We start from the raw sequence: 21320 nt of genomic DNA, 5'->3' as shown, positions 1-21320 counted from the left end.
TCATATTAATTATATGCGATCTCCGATACATAAAGAAATCTCAAATCTCCGGTATAACCGGCCGTCACTCAGATGATCTGTCTGAAGGAGAGGAGCTCGGGTCTGAAACTCTGAATGAGCATGTTCCTCAGCCTTCGACGTGCTCTGTCACCCACCCAACGGCCGAGCTTCTGGGTTTTGGCTTGCCATGGCTAGCGTGCCCCATGCCCATGGTCTGACGACGGCGACGATAGCGCCGAGGAGGATACTCATTGCCTGCTTGCTAGGACTGCCACGGTGATACCTTTGGGTTCGTACACTAATCACCGGCAAGGCTTGCATACATTCTTACCTTTTTTCTTTATTACCGATGTTAAACAATCAAAGAAACGACAGTATGCTTCATAAATATATCCTGTCACGACCTCCGCACTTACAGATACACGAAAAAACCTCGTCTACATGATCGGGTCGAAGGAGACGAGCTTGCGTACACTGCTCGACGCCCCCTCGTACACGCCCGCCTGGAATCGGCCTTTCTCGCCGGAGTTGTGGAACGCGTGGAGGAAGACACGGTAGTTAACGCCTTGAACAACCTGCTCCTCGCAGCCCCACACCTCGATGAATCGGATGCCATCGTTCGCCATCTTGACGTGCTCCGCCACTGCCCACTTCCCGAGCTCCTGCATCTTCAGGGCGTCGACGTTGCAGTACTCCCACGCTCCAGGCATCGATATCGCCGTGGCGGGCATGATGATGGAGCAAATGACGATGCCGACGCCGACGCCGACGACAAGGGGGAGGCTGGTCCTCATGGCTGATGCTTGTGGTTTCTCTTGGATGAGGGTCGATTAATGGGGCTGCAAGATTAAGAACAATGGGATGAGTCGAGGATACTGTTGTGGCGTGGTGATGGTAAGGACAGCTGAACACAGGGGTATAAATAGATTGGCAGGACATGATGGTGGAAATTAGTTGAATGTATGTCCCTTTTTTGATTTATTAGTAGTTACTGATGGGAAGGCAATATCTATCTTGTATAGTTTGGCATCCATTGATTAGTTGCATATCTATCCGACTTGCTTTTGTAGCAATAAATTCTTGCTTATAAAGCATGCATTAAATGTTCTATATCCATCTTATACGGATTAGTGACAATTATTCGATGGATGCAATAAAGTAACACCCCACATGAAAATGTTCGGCTTTCATACAAGAGAGAATTCCTTATTTGACCCTTCCTCAAAATTTGGTTCCCTCTTTGGCGCTGATAAAAATTTTCTTCCTTTTTTTGACACTCAAACTTCATTTTGTTGCCTCTACGACATTTCCGTCAGTTTTGGCAACTAACGCCGTTAAATGTGACCTGAGAAGTCCATTTTACCCCTGGTCTATTTTGTGACCAAAATTATTTTTTTGAGGGAAGACCATCATGGCTAGCTTTATTAAAAATTAAACAGGGATTACATCGTCCACAAGGTTTGGAACTAGGCAGCCCGGAGGCTCCCCATCCAACAACTAGAAATCTTATTACAAAAACCGTGATTAGCTAGCACATGCGCCGCTTGATTAGAAGAACGATAACAATGTTTAAATTTGACCTTCCCGATTGATGAAGACACGTCCACACATTCCGCAAAGATCGCCGCCGCAGCATCCCACCATCTTGTCTGTCCAGTACAATAATCAATTACCGTCAAGGAGTCAGACTCAGCTTCCACTCGAGGGAACCCCAGAGAATTTGCAAAGATTAATCCATCACGCATAGCCATAGCCTCCGTTGTCACCACATCTGCTGCGTAAGGTATAAACCATTACTGTCTCTAAGAACAGCTGCAATGGCTCCTGCACCCTCATCCATATGGAAAGAGGCATCCACGTTTAGCTTCACAAACTTGGGTTCCGGCTTGCTCCATTTATGTTCATGTACAACGTGAATTTTTAAGTTGGCTTGATGAAAATTATTTGCAATTGCCAGGACCGAAATAGGCCATCTCGAGGGAGGTGGCGGTGATCCATCATGGGTGAGCTCACGGCGCACCCACCATAAGTACCAAGCCCCAACCGCTATCACCTGCTTTACATCCAAATTAGGCTTTATAGGGATCGGTCTGGAGTCTGCTAGGATCAGGTGTTCGAGTATGACTGAACCAGAGCGATCAATTAACTTCGCTTCTTCAACAATATCCAGTATACCCAGTCGAAGCCACAATTCCTTTGCATGTGTACAGTCAAAAAGCAGATGGCGTACATCTTCTGCGTCCTGGTGACAAATCGGACATGAGCCATTGGTACCCACATGTCTATTAGTGAGTATGGATCTTAGGGGGATAATTCCATGAAGTGCACGCCAGCAAAAAATCTGAATCTTACGTGGAACCTGCAGTTTCCACAGTGTAGGCCATACTTCCGGTAAGTTTGATCCAGCTGGGCGTGCCAATACATTTGCATGCGCCTGAAAAGATTGAATCCATTGTAAGCCGTACGCCGAACGAACTGAAAAAATACCCATTCGATCTGGGTTCCAGGCAATAAAATCATCAAATGCATTATGATTAATTGGGATTTGCATGATCCTTCTGGCGTCGACAGGATTAAAAATAGAACGGATCAGGGGCTCGTCCCATGCTCCCGTATGAGGGTCAATGAGATCACTGACGACCGAGAGAATAGTTTGACCTCGGTTTGAGATAACCTTCCTATCCGGGCTGGCTGGCACCCAAGGATCACTCCATATATTCACATTCTCTCCAGTTCCGATGCGCCATATATATCCCAACTTAAAAGTTTCTAACCCCTTCATAATACTTTGCCATGTAAATGATGCTCCGCTTTTCAGTGTTGCTTGGAGTAAATTTACATTTGGATAATATTTTGCTTTCAAAACTCGAGCATAAAGAGAATCTGGGTTGGTGATAAGTCGCCAACATTGTTTCGAGAGCATTGCCAAATTGAAAGAGTGGAGGTCCCTAAAGCCCATCCCACCTTCATTTTTTGGATAGCAAAGTTTCCACCAAGTGTACCAATGCATCCTTTTGTGTTCCTCATCATCCCCCCACCAAAACTGAGCAATCAAATCAGTGATCTCTTTGCAAATCCCTTTAGATATACTAAAGACTGACATGGCAAAAACTGGGATTGCTTGAGCTACAGATTTAATAAGAATTTCCTTGCCACCAGTGGACAATTGTTTCTCCATCCATCCTCGCAGCCTTTCTTTAATTCTTTCACAAAAGTGCCTAAAACAGTCACTTCTATCTGCTCCCACCATTGCCGGAAGCCCGAGATACTTGTCAGATAAAGCTTCAGTATCAATGTTTAACTGTTGGCAAATTTCAGTCCTAGATACGACAGGAGTGTTTGGACTGAAAAAGACACTAGATTTCGACAAACTCACCAATTGTCCCGAACTCTGACAGTAGGTCTCTAGAACATGCTGTAAGGAAGCCGCGTTTAAAGTATCTGCTTTCATTAGAATCAAAGAATCATCAGCGAATAACAGGTATGATACTGATGGTGCATTTCTGCACACTCTGATTCCTTCTATGCCACCAGCTTCTTCTTCATACTGCAATAGACTAGAAAGACCTTCCACACATAAGAGGAACAAGTAAGGGGAGATGGGGTCCCCCTGTCTAATACCCCTTGTAGGAGTAAAAGAATCCGTCTCTTGAGAATTAAACCTCACTTTATACCTGACAGAGCTTACACAAGCCATCATCATCTCAATCCAATGTTCATGAAATCCCAAAGCAGCCATCATATCATGTAAAAAGGACCATTCCACCCTGTCATTAACTGGAAGTAAAAAAAGCAATGGCAATGTGACCTGTTTTGTCTTGAATACGTTACCAAATGAAACCAAATCTTCTATTTGGCACATCTTCAATTTTAATTGGAAAACTGAACAGAACCTCCCTTGTATTTTGATGACATATCCCCTGTGCAGTTCATATATACACAAATGATACATAATTATGGGTCTTTCTTATACAACAGCATTTGCAGACATAACACATGTGCAGAAGATTAATTGTGTATGGTGCAGCAAATCTAGTCTCTAAGTAATCTCTGCAGAAATTTTGGATCCATCTCATGGCAGAAATTGCAAATCCAAAGAAGAGAGGATTCACCCTTCTAGCCAAGCTGATGTAGTGCTCTGCACAGGTCTGCCTCGCCCCTCCTCCACGTCTTGGCCACCCTCCGCCTCCCCACCATGGCCACACGATGCAGCGCCGCCGCCCTTCTTCGGTGATGGAAGGCCACCCTTCTGCGCCGCGGCTTGACCACGCAAGGCTGAGGCCTCCGAACGGCCGTGGCCCTCCGGTGCCGCGACTTTGCTCTGCACAGCGCATCCTCCTCCTTCCTCCACTGTGTGGCCGCCCTCCGCCTCCTCACCATGGCCGCCCGGTGCGGCGCCATGGCCCTCCTCCACCGCGCCTTCCACCCCGCCATCCGCGTCGGCCGCGCCCTCCTCCATGCCCCACTCCCAACCTCGCGCCGCCGCAGCTAGGGTTAGGGCTCGGGGAGAAAGGGGAATCGGGAGGAGAATCAATCGGGAGAGAATGTGGACTGTTCGATGAAACCAGATGTTTCTGTTCTTTTTCCTAGCATGCTAAAGCAGGGGTACAAAGGACTTTTCAAGTCGAAGTTAACGGCGTTAACAGCAAAAATTGACGGAAATGTCATGGAAGGAATAAGACCAAGTTGTGGTGTCAAAAAGGGAAAAATGAAATTTATAGGGCCAAATAGGGAATCAAATTTTAAAAAAGGGCCAAATAAGGAATTCTCTCTTCATACAAAGTTGCTATGAGTGACAAATTACCAAACGGAATTGTTAAGACACATCTAGATGTTTTTTTAGGATGTCACATCTAAATTTTTATCCATTGGATCTGGTCCACTGTAAATATTGTGCAAAGTTGATTTCCGTAGCGCGCGTCCCTCGTTTCCAGTCGCGCACGTAGCTGTGGCTCGGGCGCTGTTTTTCCTTTTGTGGGTCCAGCCTCTTGTTGCACGGGCAGGCCGACCTGTTTCTCTTTTTTTTTGTCTTTTCTCGGCTGTGTTGTAAAATTTGAAGAGGCTACCCGTTTCTATTTGCCCATATAATGTACGATATTGGTTGGTTCCATATCTCACTCTTTTTTTTTGTCCCGTTCATAAAAAAATTAGTACGTGAAACACTTTCAAAAGTGTGTGAACACTTATTAAAATTCACAATTTTTTATTTTTGTTAACACTTCTTTAAATTTATGATTTTTGAAAAATTCATGATCATTTAAAAATAGTTGAATGTTTTTCAAAACAGATTTGCTATATCTCATGAAGACTTTTACAATATTTTATCTAAGTTGTGGTCCGTCCGATTTATTTTGATTGTAATCTTTGCGCAAACTTGATCATGTTCCGTTTGTTGTTCGCATCCCGCGTCGTCGTGATGTCCATTTGTAGGACGGTGGTCGTTAGGCTTTTTTTTGTTCGGCCTCTGTTATATTTTTTCTTGGCAATTTTCATGGGCCTTTTTTTGTCGATTATTATTGACGTCCTTTGTAGAAGTAGAAGAGACAGGGTGCTCTATTGCCTCTTTGATTATCTCCATTCTATCACTGATTTGCCTCTCCTCATTTATTCTCTCTTCATGTTCCCTTTGTCTTCTATTATAGCCGACACCTTTTTTGTGCGGTGCTTTTTTTCGCGCAAGTTGCAACTTCACTCTTAACTGTAATTGGGGTCAACCTTTTTTGACGTAGTCCAGTATAAACTTGCAATTTCGTGTAACTTTTTTGTCTCTAGTTGCAAGTCCATCATTGACTCGCAACTGGGCTCGGTATTTCTTTTGTATCGCAACTGGTTCCGACTCTTTATTTTTGCATCAGTTGCAAGTCCATCTTCACCTTGCAACTAGGCCAGACCTTTTTGTGCGTGTCAGTTGCAAGTCCACCATGAACTTGCAACTAGGGGCTATGTTTTTTCTCTGTTTCAAGTCAACCATTGACTCACAACTGAACTACTGATCCTTTTTTATCGCAGTTGCAAGTCAACCAATGACTATAACTCTGCCTGGCCATTTTTTGGTCCTAGTTGCAAGTCCAACATTGACTATAACTCAATTACAAGTAAACCCTTGACTCGCAATTAGTCTTGATGTTTCAATTGTATCACAAATAGGCCCAACATTTTTGTATTAGTTGCAAGTCACACCCTCAACTTGGAACTATGCCTGATTTTTTTTCACCTCAGCTACAAGTCCACCATGGACCCGTATGGCCGTAACTAGGGCTGACATTTTTTACCAGTTATGCAAGTCCGCCATCAACTTACAACCGAGCGCACCCTTTTTTATCTCAGTTGCGAGACAACCATCGACTCATAACTGGGCTCTTGATCTTTTTTGCAACTGGGATCGTAGTTTGTTATCGTTCCAGTTGCGAGTCCATCCATCGACTTGCAACTGGGGTCCTATAGTTTTGTTTATTTGTCCCAGTTGTAAGTCCACTCTTGACTCACAACTAGGATAATAGTTGTAGGTTCCCTAGTTGCAAGTCCACCCTCAAGTCACATCCGGGCTTGTAGTTGTAGGTACCCCAATTGCAAGCCCACCCTCAACTTGCAACTGGGGCATGTAGTTGTAGTTACCTCAGTTGTAAGTCCACCCTTTGACTCGCAACTGGGCCCTAATTTGTTGTCATCCTAGTTGCAAGCCCACCATCCACTTGCAGTTGGGCTCATATTTGTTGTTTCCTCAGGTTTCAAGTCCACCTTTTGACTTGCGCCAGGACCCGTAGTTGTAGGTGTCCCAATTGCAAGTTTATGTTTAACTCGCAACTGGCCCTATAGTTTTTTGGTCGTCCCATTTACAACTCAATTCGTGACTTGCAACTGGGCTCCATAGTTGTTTGTTGTCATAGTTGCAAGCCCACCCCGACTCGCAACTAGAACCCTAGTTTGTTCTCCTCCTTGCCGCGAGTCTACCCTCGACTCGCGATTGGGGTCCCATAGTATTTGTTCCAGTTGCAAGTCCACGCTTGACTCGCATGTGGGGTTGTAGTTGTAGGTGCTCCATTTGCAAGTCTGTCATGGATTTGTCACGGCAGATGTCCTAGTGTGAGGACTTAGTCGTGAGGCCAACGCATCTACATGGTAGCTTGAGAGGGGTTGATTGGGATGAGAGACGCGAGGCGGATCAACACACAAGACAAGGATTTAGACAGCTTCGGGCCCTGGGAAACATCATCCGGTAATAGCCCTACATGCTGTTTGTGGCTAGGTCTCATTATGCTCATGAGGGAGTCGCCGTATAAACCGGCTCTCCTCTTTAGTTGTGTCTAGCCTTAGAGATTATTTTCCTGTCCCTCTTGGGGTGCCCTGCCCCTCATATAAGTTGAAGGGGCGGGTTACATGTAGAGTCCAACTCGGATTAAGACTTAAACTATTCTGACTTCTCTTCATGGGCTTCTCTCCATGGGCTTCTCACCACGGGCTTCTTAACATCTTGGGCTTCTTAACTCCAGGCGACTTATTTTCATGGCTAAGTACTTGCCGGGTCATAACTGTCTGCCAGCTTACAATCTGGCTTATAACTGTCCGCCGGCTTACAATCTGGCGGCTTACAATCTGGCTTATAACTGTTCGTCGGCTTACAATCTGGCTTATAACTGTCCCGACTTACAATCTGCCGGCTTACAATCTGGCTTATAACTGTCCGTCGGCTTACAATCTGCCGGGTCACCAACGAGTCACCAGACTCGGGTGGTTTACCAATGAAATACCAGGTCCCAGCCGGGTCATAACTCCGACCGGGTCATACCGCGGGGTATATCCCCGACATTAGCCCCCAGTTTAATTTGGATTTATCCATGTTAAACTGATCCTGTAAAACAAACACAAGAACAGTTTTGACAAATTGTGCTCTGGGTTTAAGAATTCTTGTAAGCCGACACCTGATCATCCTTAATTCCTTGTCATTTCCTTCTTCTAGAAAATCAGGGTCAATAGGCGAGCTTCATACTCAATTTGCTGACGTTGGTTTCTCACAGAAATATTGTGAAGAATAATTCATTTGACTCAGCTCCCAATGCTTAACAAAAATATTGGTCTTTGAAATACTCATCTGATCTTCAGCCTGGCTTCAAGATGTAAAACTTACCGGTTTATCCAAAATTGCCGGCTTGTAAATATCGATGGCACCGGGTCATAATTGTTGCTAATCATCAAGCTTGAAAATATCCCTCCCTTATATGCATATCACCTGTAGCCCCAAGTCTTAAGAAGGGAGCGTAGTAACCGGTTAAGACTTGCTTCAATATAAATGCTACAACCTTGAAGAAATCCAAGTTGTTCATCTCAGTCACTAGTCAAAACTGAATATTCCACATATGTAGCCCCCAAGTGCTAGGTTGTCATGCTTGCAGCAACTTGGGACTTGTAATTGCCTTAAGCTCATAAAAACTTCAACCAGTGTAGCCCCCAAGGGTCGGGTCATTATGCAATAATGAGCAGGGACTTTGTAGATATGATCATGTAGACTTGAGCAGCGACGTGTAGCCCCCAAGGGCCGGCTCAGTAAGATAATACTGAGATGGGACTTTATATATACTTCATTGAAAATAACATCATATGATGTAACCCTCACCATGGGGCTCGAACCCACGTCCACAAGGTTAAGAGCTTTTGTACTCTATCAACTGAGTAGTTGACCTTTCAATATAATGGATTAAGGCTTGTGTACCTTGAATTTTCGACAGGAGCAATTGGTAGCCCCCAAGGGCCGGCTCATTACAATGTGATGAGTCGGGTCTTCAATAAGGCAAGTAAAAAATGACCTTGCATTAGCCCCCAAGTGTCATAGTGCATGCTTTCAGCGACATGGGACTTCCATATTTGATATAATCATGATTTGAATAATGTAGCCCCCAAGTGCCGGGTCATAAGCCTGCAGTGGCTTGGGACTATTCCTTCCATTGTAGAATAAATCATATCCATTGAGTAAAATAATAGCCATTGCGCTAAAGCGACTTTGAAAATCTTAATCATAATACTGGTTATTGATAACCATAATAAAAATCCAACCATGTTGGCTATTCAAGATTTGAATAATATAATTCGCGGGTACTGACCCGTAGGCATGCAATATCATGATTTTGATTGCTCAAGGCAAAGATATCCTGGCAATTTAACGCCCTCTATTAGGACGGGTTATCAAAACCCCAAATATGCTCAAATATGAGTTGTCATGGAATTGTCACGGCAGATGTCCTAGTGAAAGGACTTAGTCGTGGAGCCATCGCAACTAGGAAGCAAGAAGGGGTTAATCGGGACAAAGGACACGAGGTTTATACTGGTTCGGCCCCTTGCGGCGAAGGTAAAAGCCTACGATCCAGTTTTGAGTGGGATTATGTATGTTTCGATAACCAGGGAGCGAATCCGCTTGACCTAGCTCTCGATTTGATGTTACTTGCCCTGAACCGCCGCCTGGTCGTCCCTTTATATACAGAGGTCGACGCCCAGCGACTCATAGAGTCCCGGCCGGCTCATAAACAGTGTCCGGCTCGGTTTCTCTCTATTCCTACCTTATAATACAAGTTTACACATATATGGTGGTTTATCTCTACGGGCCTTAAGTCGCCCTTTGGGGCCTTGGGCCCTTAACTAACCCGCCATCTCCAGGAGCTGTCTTGGGCTTCAAGAGTCGTCATGAGTATAACCCGGCCCCTCCTAGGCGGGTCATACTAATAATTATATCTCCAACATTAGGCCCCAGATTGATTTGAACTGGTTCATGTCAATCTTCATCACTTTAGAAAAAATCTTCTGTTCTCTTCTCTTGTATAAAATTTTGTAACCCGCCATGATGTCATCCTTTGAATTTGTGGTGACCCGCCATGACGTTATCTGCCATTAATGTATAACATATCTCAACAGATCCTTACCTTAATGACCATCTCGAGAACCAAGGCGTCCTTGTAGTTGGATAATCATGTTTTCGGCCTCCTCGTTTCTCGCGCCCACTTATCAGTCATCTCCTTATAAATAGGCACGACTGGTCTTTCTTCATTCTCCCCCTTTTCCATCATCTTCTTCCTCTCGCAACCCTACCTCTGCTCGAGCTCCGCCGCCGCCGCAGCGCACTTCGTCGTCTACGACCCTAGCCGCTGCATCGACCTGAACTTGTCCAGAAAACGGCGGCGAACCTCCGTAGTAGATCTGCATCTGTAAGTTTCTGCTTTTTCGCTCCTCAGATCCACATTAGGGTTTACGATTTCCATGGTGTTCTTCACTGTTCATCACGGATTCTTCGTGTTTTCTCCACCGCACCTTTTTTCGATCTAAAAAAGGTATAAAGCTCATGTGGTAGCTGTGTCGCATCCATTTCAGATGCTAGTAGATCCCCTTTTCTTGTACAAAAGCCTCTTTAGAACTGATGAACTCTTCTGTACTGTTCTTTTAGGTTTAGAATATTTTTCCTTTTCTGAGCATCCGTTGATCCGAAATAATGATTGCAATCTGTGAAATTTGTTTCTATAACACTTAGTCAATGTTTGTACTTTGATAGATCCCCGTAGCCATGGCGACTCACACCACCGGCTTTAAATTGCAATGCTCCATAGATAACCTCAGCCACACATGGCGGCTCAATTTATTTAACCGTTCACGGCGGCTTAAATAATCTAACATAATTAGCCATACACCATTAGGCCCCGTTATAAGCCGCCATTTAGAATATGTATTAAAATATTTTCCTCCGGCTTAAATTTGAACCGGGAATTTTACTCTGTCTTAGGCTTCTATCTTCACAATGCCGCCCAAAGCACCCAAAGCACCCGTTACATGCAACTGGGTCAAATCCATCGTCATAGATAGCACACTTAATGATTTTGTGAAGACTGGCTATCTGCCAAAGAAGGAGGTCATGTCCTACCGTGCTCCTGATCCAACAGAGGAGAAACCTCAACCCAAAGAAGGGGAAGTCATCGTCTTTACTGATCACATGAACAGGGGCTTTTCTCCACCCGGCTCAAAGTTTTTCAGAGACGTCCTGCACTTTTTTGATCTCCGACCTCAAGATATCGGGCCCAACTCCGTATCTAACATTTGCAATTTCCAAGTGTTCTGTGAGGTGTACCTTGGAGAAGAACCCAACTTGCTGCTCTTCAGAGAATTATCTTATTTGAATCACCAGAATGAACGTGCCAACGGGCCTAGCTTGGAACTTGGTGGGATCTCAATCCAGCGACGGAGAGACTGCATTTTTTCGTATGCCGATCCACCTAGTCACCCCAAAGACTGGAACCAGACATGGTTCTATTGTCAAGATACTTCTCCGGCTGGTGAAAACCCTCTGCCCGGCTTTCGCGCCCTGCGCCTCGAGTCTACTCATCCTCTACAAGATAAGTTGTCTGCTGCTGAACGCCAGAAACTTGCCCCCACCATGAGTAAAGTCAAGGCTCTTCTGGGGAATGGCTTAAATGGCATTGATTTGGTCCGGGTTTGGCTTGCCTGGAGAGTTATTCCATTGAGCCGCCGCCCTGGTTTGATGTGCGACTACACATGCCAGAAGAATGATCCTCTGCGGCACAGCCCTGACGATTTACCTGATGATGTCATTGATGATAGGACAAAATCACTCCTGAATGAGAGCCTGACAGATTGTGGCAAAGTAGGTTTGAGTACTTTTTGCAAAGCTAACCCGGCTCCAGCGGTAAGCTAGTAACTTAAGCATTTTTTTATACTCTCACCTTTGAGGTTTTACCTTTACTCAAAACTCTTATTGAAATTCACAGGCCACTGACGAATTTTGGAAAGCCAACTATGATCATGAGGCTGCAAAGAAGGCCAGAAAAGCTAAGAAAGCCGCCAGGAAAGCCGCCGCCAGGAAGAAAGGAAACAAACCCAACGCCTCAGACATGCTTCGGCTAGAGGAAACCTCTGAGTCAGAGGTAGCTCTTGATTCTCTAGGCTCCTTTTTTAACTATCTTACTGACACTGATTATCCTCAGGAGGATACAGGAGCGAGTCATGCAGTGGTTGAAGAGGTAACTATCATTTCCTTCGACTCCGAGCCTTTCCCAAGACAGAAAGTCCGAAGAGTAACCCGGTAAGTAAGATTTTCACATCCTTTAGCTTACCAAGATCCTCAATTTCTTTTGAAGCAACAAATACATGAGAGCCGGAGGCAGACCCGGACCAGCAAAGATGCGGAACTCTCTTCCGGCTTACCCAATACACCAAAAAAGCATCGGAACAAGGTCACCTCCAATTTATATTCCTTTTATCCTTTGGCGGGTCTCACTCGTCAACCACTCAGTTCTTCTGACTCAAATCATCAGGAAACTTCACCTTCCTCCGGCGAGTCAATGCAGTCCAATTTGTCGGCTTTTAAAACCGCTCCAGGGTAACAATAACTTGCTTAACCTGTGCTCATTTCAATTTGTTGTATTTGTGCCGATCTTCTGATCTTATACAGCGGACAAGCAAAACCCAGCAAAAAGGCGAGGAAGAATAAGCCGGCCGAAGAACCGATCTTAACTGAACCGGAACTTGGAACGGCCGCACCTGAAGCCTCCACTCATGAGCCGCCACCTGAGCCAGCCCATGATATACCAACGCCCACTGCTGACCCGCCTGTCGAACAAGCTGTTGATGGTTCTGAAAACCCGGAATTCCCTAGCCCGACCAAGACGGATGACCCTCAAGATCTTGATGTTGAAATCACCAAAACCAGTTTTGTTGAGCTGGGGAGACCAACCGTGCTGGCCAAGTGTTCTGCCAAGGAAGAACTTCTTGAACGCCGCTGAACTAAGCTTGATGTTGCTGATTATACTCATATGAGTATCGGAGATATCTTTTCTTGCTACATGAGCCAAGTGCACAGCAGTCGTGACATTGAAATTGACATGGTGAAGCAGATGCACCAGAAATTTGAAGTACAATCCTTTCTCCATATTCATTTATCCTTACCATGCCAGCCCCCAAGTCTATTGCTTATGATAAATATGCTGTAGACTTTAGAAATAAACTTAGCAATATTAGTAACATGGCTGAATTAAAATACAGAAGAATTCCGGCTTACTCCGTAGTCCCCAAGGGGCGGTTTAATCAGTATGATTGAACCGGTTCTTCATATGGTTGCACATAACAAACTATTTAAAAAGGCTTTAAACAGCAATATACATTAGCCCCCAAGTGCCAAATACTCTTGCTTGCAAAGTGATTGGGACTTATTGTCATGAACTGCCACTTTTTAAACAAAATTCTTCAGCACACATTAGCCCCCAAGTGCCAAGTGTTATTGCTTGCAAAAGACTTGGGACTTAATATTGCAGCATGATAATCCTGACCTCTGGACCCGGCATATATACAGGTCACCACCAGTCAACTTGAAGAAATATCTGATTTGGAGAACCGCCTAACTGCCCAGGAGACTGAAACCGAAAAAGCCAACTCCAAATTTGAGTTCAGTGTGTCTGAACAAGAAAAACTGAAAAAATACTTTGAAGTGGAGAAGAAAGCCTGGGCTGATGAAAAGATCGCCTTGATCAACCGGGCTGAGAAGGCAGAAGCGGCTCTCGCAGAAGCGACCGCCGAATTATCTGGTTTAAAACGCCATATATCTCAGATGGTCTCAACAATCTTTGGTAAGTCACTCTGCAAGTGTTAGATATGCGGACCTTTCTAATAAGCATATCAGTTGTCATCAACTCACCTAACATCGTAATGCAGGCCCCAGGAGCTCAAATCTTAACCAGAGCATGCTGATAAAGCTGAAGGCGGTTTATACGCTGGTGGAGCAACTCTACACCGGGTCTCAGCGTGCTTTAGCCGCAGTGGCCCTGTCAAATGAAGTTCCTAACCTCCTGTCGGATGTATTAAAGCGGCTTGCTGTGCTACCTCAGCGGTTTAAGGAACTAAGGCGATCTTCTGCGAGAGTCGGAGCCGTAGCTGCATTAAGCCGGGCCAAGGCGTGCCTACCGGAGCTAGACCCAGCCGACATCACCATTGGGTATCCAAGCCTAAAAGAGGATGGCACACCTTTTGGACAGGAGGACTTCACCACTTGTGTTAAGGAAATATGCCCTGTGGCCACCCTGATTGCTGATGACACGGATCTTACCAAGTATCATCTGGGTTATGACGCTGAAAATCGGAGGATTCCAACGCCTCATTATGAAGTGACCAGCCTGATCCCTCCAATTCGTAAGCATACCTTCGCCCTTGAAGTTGACTCGGCCGGATTAATTGATGATGAAGCTGAATTTGCAGCTTTGAGTGGCATTGACTGGTCATCATCAACCTTCCAGGACAGGGAACATGATGGAGGAGCGAAAAGGGATGATCCGGAAGCTTCAGGCCAACAACACAATTGATCCATCGGGCGGGTCATATTTATGCTTTGCTGAAAAACAATGTTAATCATTTGGACCCGGGGAGTCATGTAATAGGGTAGACATAACTTGGTTTTGCCGTGCCTTCGTGCACGTGTTTGGTGCTCAATACTGTTAAGCCGCCCTCTTATATTCATCCATATTATGCTTATTATCTGCTTCCTTGTGCTTAAGAAAGCTTTTAAACTGTCCTGCATACAGAAATAAATCACAAGTCCCTTGGCGGCTTACCGCAGGCCGGGTTATATATCTTACATAAAACCCAGAATATGAAAAAGAGCCATAGATAAGCCAGTTATCAATTATAGCTTGGAAATATAACTATAATATCATACCTGCGATGCTTTGATCCATACTGTCGGTTTATGTGACCCGAACAGTTAAGGGTGACATCCCAATGCTGTAGAAGCTGGTACTTCCACACATATGATTATTGTTATATGCTGGCGACTTATTGACTAAGGCCAAGCCGGGTTAAATAGAAGTCAATCATTATACACTTTCAATAGGATCAAAAGACTCTCAAGACAAACGCAAAAAAGACTGTTTGCAAAAAACATCAGAAAGAATAAACAAAATTTTGGGGCTTCTGATTCGAATACGATCATTAAACCGTTCCAAAGGGGTTAAGCTAGGATTCGAATACGATCATGTAGCCCCCAGTGGCTTTGGTGTTGCGCCGATCAAGGGGGTACCGACAGCTATGTTCTCTTTGGTTCGAATACGACCTATGTTTGAACAGGAAGCCCCCAAATGACCTTGAGAGTTTTTTAACGACGCTGATTCGAATACGATCAACGTCGGACCCAAAAGGGGTTGAGCTATGATTCGAATACGATCATGAGCCGGACCAAGAGAGTTAAGCTAGATTCGAATACGATCAACCCCCGACTGGTCGTTTTTAGAATAATAAGAACATATGCTCATTGAGGATGAAAAGGACAGAGGTCCTGCTTTATTATTTATCATAATATATACATTTCAAAATATGTACATAATGAGAGCCGGTGGCTCAAGTGTAGTAAGGCCGAAGATGAGCAATGTTCCACGGCCGGCGGGTCTCCTCCTCCGACTACGTGAGTCTTTGTGCTCTCGAACATCGATAAGGTAGTATGACCCGTTGTTCAGGTTCTTGCTGACCACAAAGGGTCCTTCCCAAGGTGGGGATAGCTTGTGCGCATCAGACTGATCCTGGATGAGCCGGAGCACCAAGTCACCTTCTTGAAAGGTTCTGGACCTAACCCGGCGGCTGTGATAACGGCGCAAGTCCTGTTGATAAATCGCCTAGTGGGCTGCTGCTAAGTCGCGCTTCTTATCCAACAAGTCAAGTGCATCCTGACGGGCTTGTTCATTATCAGCTTCAACATAAGCTGCCACACGGGGCAAGTCATGATGGATGTCACTCGGTAAAACCGCCTATGCTCCATAAACCATGAAGAAAGGCGTATAACCCATAGATCTGTTAGGTGTAGTATTGATGCTCTAGATCACAGAGGGCAACTCTTCCACCCAACAACCCGGCGTCCGCTGTAAGGGAACCATGAGGCGGGGCTTTATGCCTTTCAAGATCTCCTGATTGGCTCTTTCAGCTTGACCATTGGATTGAGGGTGAGCTACCGATGAAACATCGAGCCGGATATGCTCACGTTGACAGAATTCTTCCATGGCACCTTTGGACAGATTAGTACCATTGTCAGTTATGATGCTATGTGGAAAACCAAAACGAAAAATCACCTTTTTCATGAATTGAACCGCCGTGGCTGCATCACACTTACTGACCGACTCTGCCTCAACCCATTTCGTGAATTTATCAACCGCCACCAGGAGGTGTGTCTTTTTATCTTTGGACCTTTTGAAAAGCCCGACCATGTCAAGCCCCCAGACTGCAAATGGCCAAGTAATTGGAATCATTCTCAATTCTTGAGCCGGCACATGAGCCCATTGTGAGAATTTCTGGCAACCATCACATTTACTGACCAGATCCTCCGCATCAGCATGAGCCGTTAGTCAATAAAAACCAGGACGGAAAGCTTTGGCCACAAGAGATTTTGAACCGGCATGATGGCCACAATCTCCTTCATGGATTTCACGAAGAATTTCTTGACCTTCCACAGGCGAGACACATCGTTGAAACGCCCCAGTAACACTGTGATGATGTAACTCCCCATTAACAATCGTCATTGACTTAGACCGCCGGGTTATCTGCCTAGGCAAGGTTTCGTCCTCAGGCAGCTCGCCCCGGGTCATGTAAGCCAAATATGGCACTGTCCAGTCTGGGATAACGTGAAGAGCCGCCACCAGTCGTGCTTCCGGGTCAGGAACAGCCAAGTCTTCCTCTGTAAGAACTTGACAGAAGGGTTATGCAAAACATCCAAAAAGGTGTTAGTTGGTACCGGCTTACGCTGAGACCCCAGCCTGCTTAAAGCATCGGCTGCCTTGTTCTTTCTGCGATCAATGTGTTCCACCTGGTAACCCTTGAAGTGTCCAGCAATTGCATCAACTTCACGGCGATAAGCCGCCATGAGAGGATCCTTGGAATCCCACTTGCCTGATACTTCTTGAGCCACCAAATCTGAGTCGCCAAAGCACCTTACCCGGCTTAAGTTCATCTCCTTAGACATCCAAAGACCATGGAGCAAGGCCTCATACTCAGCTGCATTGTTAGTACAGGGAAACATCAACCGGAGCACATAACAAAATTTGTCACCTCGAGGGGAAGCTAAGACAACTCCAGCCCCCGAGCCTTCCAATTGCCTGGATCCATCAAAATGAATAGTCCAATATGTGTTATCCGGCTTTTCTTCAGGCATCTGCAGCTCTGTCCAATCGTTGATGAAGTCCACCAGTGCTTGAGATTTAATAGCAGTGCGCGGCACATACTTTAAACCATGAGGCCCAAGTTCAACGGCCCACTTGGCGACTCGTCCCGTGGCCTCTCTGTTTTGAATGATATCGCCCAGGAGCGGAACTGACCATAGTGATGGGGTGACCCTGGAAGTATTGCTTAAGCTTCCGGCTTGCCATGAACACCCCATAAACAAGTTTCTACCAATGTGGATACCTTTGCTTGGACTCAATAAGCACCTCACTGATGTAATAAACCGGCCGTTGAACCGGATGCTCCTTGCCAGCCTCCTTGCGCTCCACCACAATGGCCACGCTGACGACACGTGTGTTAGCAGCCACATATAGCAATAAGGGCTCCTTATCAATAGGAGCAGCAAGGACTGGCGGCTCAGACAACTGTCTCTTCAAATCTTCAAAAGCAGCATTAGTAGCATCACTCCAGACAAAGTCGTCCGTCTTCTTCATCATCTGGTACAGTGGTATGGCCTTCTCACCTAACCGGCTTATGAACCGGCTTAAAGCAGGAATACGACCCGCCAGACGCTGAACATCATTGATACATGCCGGTTTAGCCAAAGAGGTAATTGCCTTGATCTTCTCCGGGTTAGCCTCAATGCCCCTGTTAGAAACCAGAAAACCCAAAAGCTTGCCAGCTGGCACTCCAAAAATGCATTTGGCCGGGTTAAGCATCATCTTGTAGACCCAGAGATTATCAAAGGTTTCCTTCAGATCATCTATCAAGTTCTCCTTCTCTCTAGACTTTACCACAATGTCATCCACATAAGCATGAACGTTGCGCCCAATCTGATTGTGGAGACCGTTTTGCACACATCGCTGATAAGTCGCCTGGGCACTCTTAAGCCCAAAAGGCATAGACACATAACAGAAGGCTCCAAACGGAGTGATGAAAGCTGTCTTCTCCTGGTTCTTAACTGCCATTTTGATCTGATGATACCTAGAGTAAGCATCCAAAAAGCTCAAACGCTCACAACCCGCCGTAGTATCAATGATTTGATCAATACGGGGAAGAGCAAAAGGATCAGCCGGACAAGCCTTATTTAAGTCCGTGTAATCCACACACATACGCCAGGTGCCGTTCTTTTTTAGCACAAGCACCGGGTTAGCCAACCACTCTGGGTGAAAAACTTCAACAATAAACCCGGCCGCCAAAAGCCGAGCCACCTCCTCACCAATAGCTTTACGCCTCTCCTCATTAAACCGCCGAAGAAACTGCTTGACCGGCTTAAATTTTGGATCAATACGGATGAACTCAATGAGCGCGCTTTCCTATTTGGGATCCAGATTGGCACTGATATTGAACTACTTAGATGAGTCTCCTGGAACAAAATCAACAAGCTTGATTTCATCGGCCGACTTGAATTTCATCACCGGCTCATGTTCCGTGGTTGGCTTTTTCAAAGATGTCATGTCTGCCGGGTCAACATTGTCCTTGTAGAACTTCAACTCCTCTATTGCACAAACGGATTCAGCATAAGCAGCGTCACCTTCCTCACATTGCAAAGCTATCTTCCGACTCCCATGCACTGTGATGGTGCCCTTGTGACCCGGCATCTTGAGCTGCAGGTAAACATAACACGGCCGTGCCATGAACTTTGCATAAGCCGGCCACCCAAACAGTGCGTGATATGGGCTCCGGATTTTGACCACCTCAAAAGTTAACTTCTCAGCCCGGGAATCATGCTCATCCCCAAAGGCCACTTCCAGCTCAATCTTACCCACTGGGTACGCCAACTTACCAGGCACTACTCCATGAAAAACAGTGTTGGATGTCTCGAGATTCTTATCAGTCAACCCCATGCGACGAAAGGTCTCATAATAGAGAATGTTGATGCTGCTGCCTCCATCCATGAGCACCTTTGTGAATTTGTATCCCCCAACTTGAGGTGCCACCACTAAAGCCAAGTGACCCGGATTATCAACCCGTGGTGGGTGATCCTCCCTACTCCATAGAATAGGCTGCTCAAACCATCTCAGATAACGCGGAACCGCCGGTTCCACCGCGTTCACCGCTCTCTTATGAAGTTTCTGGTCCCGTTTGCATAAGCTAGTGGTGAACACATGATACTACCCACTATTAAGCTGCTTTGGGTTACTCTGATACCCGGATTGCTGCTGCTGTTGACCTCCCTGGCCAGATTGTTGATTATAACCACCTTGATGACCTTGAGGGCCCTAGCCATGAAAGCCACCGCCGCCCGGGCCATGAAAACCGCCACCGCCTGAGCTGCCGCCCGGCCCGTGATTTCCGTCGAACATGTTAGAATTCTTGAAAGCCTTCATGATCGTACAGCCTTTCCATAGATGAGTGGCCGACTTCTCACGGGTGCCGTGTCTTGGACAGGGCTCATTCAGCAACTGCTCAAGGGTGGGACCTGACCCGCCTGACCGAGGAGGTGGCCTCCCCTTGTGTCGTTGATTGTTGCCTTGCGTATTCACCACAAACTCCGAGCTACCATCAGCCTTACGTTTATTATTACCTCCTTGATTCACCGGGTTATGCTGAAGGCCCTTAGCGTTACCGTTCTTATTTCCCTTCCCTGTCTTCTCTTCATCAGACGCGGGATCCTTGGTACTATCAGAATCGGCGTATTTGACCAGAGCCGCCATCAGCTGGCCCATCTCATACAATCACGCTGGAGCCGCCCCAGCTTCTGTTTTAGAGGTTCAAAACGGCAATTTTTCTCCAACATTAAGACTGCAGAGCCGACATCCATCTTATCAGATGAATGTATTATTTCCTTCACCCGGCGCACCCAATGGGTCATGGATTCACCTTCCTCTTGCTTGCAATTAGTCAAGTCCACAATCGACATGGGCTGCTTGCATGTGTCCTTAAAATTCTGAATGAACCGGGCCTTTAACTCGGCCCAGGAACCAATGGAATTAGGCGGCAGTCCCTTTAACCAAGTGCGGGCCGTTCCATCCAGCATCATAGTGAAGTATTTAGCCATTGTCGTGTCACTGACCTCCAGCAATTCCATGGCCATCTCATAACTTTCAATCCATGCCCCGGGCTGTAAGTCAGCCGTGTAGTTAGGCACCTTTCGAGGCCCCTTAAAATCCTTGGGCAAACGCTCATTACGCAGTGCTGGCACTAAACAAGAGACACCTCGGTTCTCGTGGTCGCGCCTGCCTCAATAGAAGTCGTCGGATAAACCGGAAAAGGTTGGTAAGCCGCCTGCTCCATCGCCTGCTGAGCCGCCCGCTCAACCTCTTGGCGTACCCTATCCTGATTAGCCAAGTTAGGGGCTCCGTCTCGCGCCGGGTCTCGCCTGCCTGGCTGATCACGGCGCCGGACGTTGCTTGAAACTGCCGCCGAGTCCATATGCCTGCTGTAACTCGGGCTCCGGCTTGGACGGGGGGTCGAATGAATCCTGTCTCGACTGTAAGAGTATGCCTCCTGCTATACCAGAGCCGTCTGAAGAAGTTCTCTGACCCTTCGTGTTTCAACCGCCGTTGGAGAGTCGCCCTCCACCGGGAGAGCCGCCAATCGCGCTGCCGCAGCGATCATGTTCTCCAGCGGGTTAGGATAATGACCCGGTGGTGTTGGCACATACTGAGGCGGAACAGTGTTCACTCGGGGAGGTTCCGTCACCCATGGTTGAACCGGCGCCCCCGCTCCGGGCGTCGCAGCCGGGTTTACCTCTGGCGGATTACTGGGACCTGCCCGGGGTGTGCGGAAGAGATTTCTAGGATCGTAAATCAAAGGCAGACGGGATTGAGACTTTTGGTGCCTTCTCCTCATGACCTCATTTGATGCGTTTAAATCCATCATAAGCTGGAACGCTTCTGATTGAAGCTGCTAAGCTCGAGCATCCAAAGCTGCCCGTTCTGTGGCCAATCTGGTGCCCTCAGCTGCTAGGTTTTCCTTGGCTTGCACTATCTCCTCACGCAATCGAGCCACCTCTGCATCATGCTCAGCCTGATCCGCTGGATTAACTGTGGCGGTTAATAGGGTTGTCAGCCTATCCGTGAGATCAATCAGCACCTGAGCCGGCGGGCGCACAGGGCCTCCTGCCCCGGCTGCCGCTGACCCAGAGGTTATAGCTACCGCAGCTGTAGAGTTTTGACCTGGTTGAGTGCCAGCCATGA

The 21320-nt window shown here is 46.5% G+C and overlaps 1 protein-coding gene across 1 annotated transcript; it reads right to left on the bottom strand.

Annotated features, from left to right (window-relative positions):
- Nucleotides 1-437: 437 nt before the first annotated feature.
- Nucleotides 438-794, bottom strand: LOC109753213 (putative cysteine proteinase inhibitor 7). Its single transcript, XM_020312129.1, has one exon. It carries the CDS (start codon nucleotides 792-794, stop codon nucleotides 438-440), a length of 357 nt encoding a protein of 118 aa, XP_020167718.1.
- Between the last annotated feature and the right edge of the window lie 20526 nt (nucleotides 795-21320).

This window comes from Aegilops tauschii, chromosome 4 (assembly GCF_002575655.3).
Source record: "Aegilops tauschii subsp. strangulata cultivar AL8/78 chromosome 4, Aet v6.0, whole genome shotgun sequence".
Taxonomy (NCBI): Eukaryota; Viridiplantae; Streptophyta; class Magnoliopsida; order Poales; family Poaceae; genus Aegilops; species Aegilops tauschii.
This window is presented reverse-complemented; position numbering and strand designations above follow the sequence as displayed.

Excerpts from the sequence above, each read along its gene's own strand:
- LOC109753213 (XM_020312129.1), bottom strand. The coding sequence starts at position 794 with ATGAGGACCAGCCTCCCCCTTGTCGTCGGCGTCGGCGTCGGCATCGTC.